This window comes from Anoplophora glabripennis, unplaced genomic scaffold (genome assembly GCF_000390285.2).
Source record: "Anoplophora glabripennis isolate ALB-LARVAE unplaced genomic scaffold, Agla_2.0 scaffold153, whole genome shotgun sequence".
NCBI lineage: Eukaryota > Metazoa > Arthropoda > Insecta > Coleoptera > Cerambycidae > Anoplophora > Anoplophora glabripennis.
The window spans coordinates 367,098-373,097 of NW_019416245.1; the positions used below are offsets into that span (position 1 = coordinate 367,098).

The window sequence follows — 6,000 nt, forward strand, 5'->3', positions numbered from 1 at the left end:
TCGAAAAATGTCATAATTTTCTTCCTATTTAATTATGTATCTTTTCAAGAGTTGATTTTAGGCGAAAATGGAAGAGGATAAAAATATTTGTAATTAAATCTTACAAAATATGACTAGTTACAAATCGAATATTAATCATGATTATTATTGTAAAAATAGAAAAAATCGCCAAAAATGGGGTTAAAAAACATTACTTTTTAGGGAATTTTTTTGGGGTCTTTAAGTTGGGTATAGGACCTTCATACTTGGCTCAGATACGTGAAAATTTAATCACATATAGAAGGGTTCTCAAGCTTTCAAACGCTTTTTGAAATATTCGAATCCGTCAATTAATAATAATAAATATGTGAATATTCAATTACTTAAATCAATTTTTTTTAAAGCAGGTTTTAAAAGTTATTGGAAAGAGAAAGAAAGTTAAAATAAACAGATCGATTGGTCAATTAGTTACGTAGTTATAGCCGATCAAAGTTAACCGTCATTTACACTAATTGTACTCGAACATCCGGGCCAATTTTTCGAAAAAATACCTTTGGTATTCCGAGTATTTACCAGGTTTAAGTTTGCAATACATTTTTTCATTGGCAACCTAGTTTAAAACGAGTTTAAAGTTATTTATGCAAGCAAGAAATTCAAGAAAATCGTACTGGTGGTGGAGGTGGGGGAAGCAGAGAGCGCGGCCGCTTCGGCTTGCTCGGAATTGAATCGGCGGGTTCAAAACCACGACGCGCGAAAATTTGTAATATCTCAGTTTCTAGAGGTCCGATTTTGATGATTTTTTTTAAATCGATGTCTTGCGATTTAAAAAAAAAAACAATTAGCGTATTTTCAAATGCCTATCGTTAATAATTATTGGTCTTTCAACGGTCCGATAATTATTTATCTTTAAACTTCCTTTAATTATCAACTTTATTTTTTTATTGTATCAAAGGTAAGTGCATAAACTTATATACTGTTTATCAAATATCAAAAACAAATTTATTTAAATATTCTAAAATTGTTTAAACAACAATTATATTCAAAATATGTCGAAAATTAGTAATTAATTAATTATTAATTTAAGCATCATTTCTTTTGTGATTAAAGTATAATTCAAATATTATTTACTGTTTAAAATATAAGCAAATGAGAAATTAACTCATTATATTACAAAAATACAAAATTATAGTACAAAAATTCGACCAATGTTTAAACAAGCGCCAGAGCTCTCCTAATTGACGGATTTGAATTTTTTGAATTGAAAACGTTTGAAAGTTTGAGATCCTTTCTATATGTGATTAAATTTTCAAGTACCTAAGGGTCTTGGTTTTTGCTGTGCACAATTTTGAAAATTTGCAATTTTTTTTTCAAAATCTGAATTGCAAAATTATGCAAAATCTATCGAACCGATTTTGATGAAATTTGGTGTGATGACATGAACATGAACTTTTCTTGAGCCAAGTGTGAGGGTCCTATACCCAACTTAAAGACCCCAAAAAATTCCCTAAAAAGTAATGTTTTTTAACCCCCCATTTTTGACGATTTTTTCGATTTTTAAAATAATAATTATGATTCATTCGATTTGTAACTAGTCATACATTGTAAAATTTATCTCAATCAGAAAAAGATCTTAAATCAGAAAAATTTAGTCTAGCTTGCCTATGCAGTAATTTTCGCATACCCAGATATTTGATATCAAAGACCTGAGGTTAATGAGAATTAAGAATTAATATCATAAAAAATATTTTCCTTCTATCGCAACAAGCAAAATTACAGGCTGACGAAGCATCAGAGGGATTTTTAAATCCAGCAGCTTTTTATGTGGAAAAAAAGAAACTCCAAGGCCACGGAATCAGGAAAACCCGGGTAATTTATGAATAGGCGCAAAAATAAAGCTGATGATGCCGAGAGATGGTTTGGTATTCCGGGGCTTTGATTTTTCAATCGGAAGAGGGATTTTAAGTGAATTACGCCGCGACAGGACAAATGATCCCGCCTAAAATTAATCCTAATTTGTTTCCGAAGTGGATTGTGCTCCGTGTCGATACTGGGCTGTATTTCTAGAGATGCCAAACACCAGATGCTCGCCTGGGTGCGGTGGATACACCCACGACATTTTACGATGATGAAAAATGTAGCTAGTGAAACTGCAGACGGTACAAATGTAAAAGGTAATAAAATTTCATGAGAAACACAAAGTTGTATAGAGTATTTTATTAAGTATGAGACAACTTAAGAGTCAAATCATAAAGATTGAGCCAAAAATCCCTATAATTAGCGAGTTACAGGAAATAATTTTTTATTTTTTTTTGCTCGAAAACGGCAGCAGATACGAAAATATTGCAAGACAAAAAACTTTTTGAATTGAACAGGGAATTAAACCCTTAATCTAGAAAAGACCAGTGGCGTACCGGAAGAAAGTTTGGGGGCCGACCCCAGAAAAAGTATTACCTCTAGATCGTGACGACTAATGATGCAGGTAATTTAAGTTTGTCTACGTTCTAAATTTGAGCTATATACCTCAAAAACTGTGGGATACAAAGAAAAAAACAGAAAAATTATTAAACATCCTGCATACTTATGAATCACTTCTATGTAACACATAAGTTTGTAAACAGATGCTTCCTCCATATAGATATCAACCACAAGATTCTAGTCACTGAATGATCCTAACGAAAATCCAGAGACTGATGAAGTTTCCCTTCCAGTTTAATCCTATTAGTCCTGTGGCGATTGATATGTAGTGTAGACTTGGTATTAAAACTGGCATTAAACGGTGATCAGATAGGTGAGCACTCGAGTGCGTGCTTCATTTAACCGTCTGCTGGATTAGCACCGTCTGGGGAACAATTTAGTTTTTGTACACTCTATCGATTTTGGTCTCGCCCCTGATCACTTCTTTTCGTCGAACTCATCAAAGTACAAAATATCTAGTTAATGCATAGTAGGACACTTTCCGTAAAGGAAAGTCTACGTGAAATACTTGTAAAATAAAGACAATAAAAAGTATAATTTTGGCCTTTATTTATCATGTTCCTTATATTTAAATGGGAATAAAAAGTAGTTGCCGACAGTCGAAAGCAAGTAGCCAACCCAAATTTTCGCCGAGATTTCGAATTTTTTCGATGAAGTGGAGACGGAGCCACAGTAGACGACACCAACGGGGGCCAATGCTGGTGGCAGAGTAACCACTGACGACACGAAGGGCATGGAGAAACACTCCCTCAGTTTTAAATTGAAAAAGTTACTTAAATACATGGAAATTCGAGTCAAGACGACATGAAGATACACCACAATATCGATTGACCAGCTGAGATACCAATGTGGGTTGAGTCCAGCCCAGAAAACAAAAAATCCAAAGAGGCCAAAAGTCAGATGCCAAGGCGAAGATCCCTAAACGACCACAGCGTAGCCACCATGGAGTGTGATGGAACGTCAACTCAGTACACTCATACACTTTTGTGTTCATTGTATTATACACATTCATTTACATATTATCAACGTGCTGACCAATTTAATTGATCACAAATTAATGTTGAGTTTTTTGAGGGGGCTCATATAAAGAGCTTACAATTCGTCTGCCAACGTGTGATGCCAGTAAAAATATCTCTAAAATTTTATTAATGAAAGATTTGTTATACTTTTTTCACCGTTTAAAAACAGCGGAAGGTACATATCGTACATAATGTACCCAATCACTTTTATCACCTTTATTAAAGAATTGCAAAAAAATAAGGCAACGACACGCGGTGTTCCCAAGCGGTCACCCATCCAAGTACTAACCGCGCCCGACGATGCTTGACTTCAGTGATCAGACGAGAACTGGTATTTTCATCGTGGTATGGCCGTTGCCAATAAAGTTCTCTAGTCTTTGGAACATAATGATATAATATAATAATATAAATTTAAACAAAATGGTTGTGTAGGTCAAAGTTTGATATTGTTGTAAAAAAAAGTACAGTCCAATCGTTCTACGGAAAAACGTGAAAAAATTGATAGCAACAATTTGACGACGGGATCATGTAGGGAGGGGGGAGGGATAGTTAATGGAAAAATAAATAAATTAGTACAACCAATTTTGCCCCCACTCCGAATAAACAATGGTCAAAGTAGTCAAAATGAGGTTTTTCTCAAATATAATTTTTCAGAGGCAAGATGGAGAAAAAGTCTTCAAATGAAAGTTGTAGGTATTAAAAAAACCTACAATTTTTATGCATTAAAATCGGTGCATTATTTATCGAGATAATTGCAAAAAACATGCATTTTTGCAGTATTTTTAATTGTTAATAGCTTTTGCATTAATGGTCGTAGGCGAATTTTAATCTACTAAAAATGAGCCAGATTGCTGCTATCAATTTCTTCTTGAAATCGCTCTTTTTCCCGTGGAATGACTGGCCTACAACAGGTCAGTACTGCCAAAACACATTTACTTACTTAAGTACTTTTAAATAACTGCAAAACACCTCACCTTAAATTGTCGATTGCAGTAATATAATAGGAGACAGAGAGTTTTATATCTAAAAAATAAGTATTGCAGTTTCACTAATGTAAATCTTTGTTTTAAAAGTTTTTTTAAAGTCACAAAATCTGTAATCTGCACTATTTTCGAGAAAACTCGAGAAAAATACATGCTTATTCTGTCGTAACTGTAGATAGCATGGATAGTAGTATACAATTCATATTATTTTCACTAAAAACAAAAGTTACAGATTGGAAAAGATAAAAAATCTCTCATATCTGGCACTGAATTATTTTATAATAGGTGCCTACCTATTAATCATTTGTCAACAATGTAGTTTAGATATTATGAACCAAAAATGTATACCTATTGGTGTTTCTGAGCTATTGCCAGAAATCATTTTATTTTATTTTATTTTATTTTATTTTATTTTTACTTCAACACCCTACACCCTGTTTATTTGTAGGTAAGGCAAATTTTTGTGGTTCTACCTTCTCTTGATTTGTTTACACACGTTAACAACCACCATTATTATAGCATAGCATTGAAATACTTTAAAAATTTTAGCTCACCTCGGCCTTGTCAAACTGACTGAGAAACACATCGTGCTGCTGTTTTTGGTACAGCGCCCTGGCTAAGGAGCCCCGCGGTCTGAACGATAGCGCCGATCCCAAATTACCGGCATGAACCGCACTGTCGCAGCTGTAAACATCACAGCACTCGCTGGAATCCGGGTAACACACGTTAGTTTTTTCCATCACGACGGCCTACTACGACAATTCACTGCCAAAAACCGCGATTTAACAACAATTAATAAAGAAACCGATTTCGAAAAATAAGTGAGGTTAAACGGAGTTTTCTCGCAAGATGCACAATTTTACACGTATTAATTGTTGGGATAGCAGCGTGGATTTGTTTAGGATGAGATATTATTCACACTTTTTAGAAAGGAAAGGTAATACGGGGCTTTGAACTCAAAATTGCTTTCACTTTTGACACAGGACACAGAGATAAACAAAAACATACACAGATGCACTGTGTGAGTTGGCTGCACTGCGTCGCGATCATCTGTTTCGTCGCGCGAATGTTTGAATGTGGGTCAATAATCCGTTGAGCGAGGCTCTGTGCTGGCACGCCGGCTGCTTTCCTAGGCAGCAAGAAACACCACGTGGAATATCCGCCAATGGTTTAGTATTTTAATTAGGGTTTTTTTGCAACTCGTATACAAATTATATCCTTGTGGGCAACAGTAAAAATATATGCTTGTTTATTTGTATTTGCAATACTACTACCATAGCCTAAATAGCTACTACCATGGGATCATAGTAAGCCTAGTAATAACTGTTCAAGGATGTTGATACTTACATAAATATAAATCAAATTTACCAAGTATTAATCTTATCACTTATCTCAATAGCTGGGTAATCAAAATAAATCTGACTAAATGTTTTAATTTGATATTTTAAAAATGTATCCAGTTATTTTTTTTTTAGTTTCAAGCAGAAATTCAGAGCTACCTTCTGATTAGAAAACGCTAAAAAAATATGAATTATAATAATAAT

The 6,000-nt window shown here is 34.0% G+C and overlaps 1 protein-coding gene and 1 non-coding gene across 2 annotated transcripts in view; both read right to left on the reverse strand.

Moving 5' to 3' along the window:
• Positions 1 to 5,476, reverse strand: part of LOC108909800 (methyltransferase-like protein 9) — a 216,298-nt gene extending 210,822 nt beyond the window's left edge. The window contains exon 1 of the mRNA XM_018714226.1: positions 5,011 to 5,476. Within this exon, the coding sequence (XP_018569742.1) occupies positions 5,011 to 5,196 (186 nt within the window). The 5' untranslated portion in view covers positions 5,197 to 5,476. The remainder of the gene's footprint in view (positions 1 to 5,010) is intronic.
• Positions 3,714 to 3,832, reverse strand: LOC111692268. The gene has a single exon (XR_002763187.1). It is a non-coding gene; the product is annotated as a 5S ribosomal RNA (ribosomal RNA).
• Positions 5,477 to 6,000: the final 524 nt, after the last annotated feature.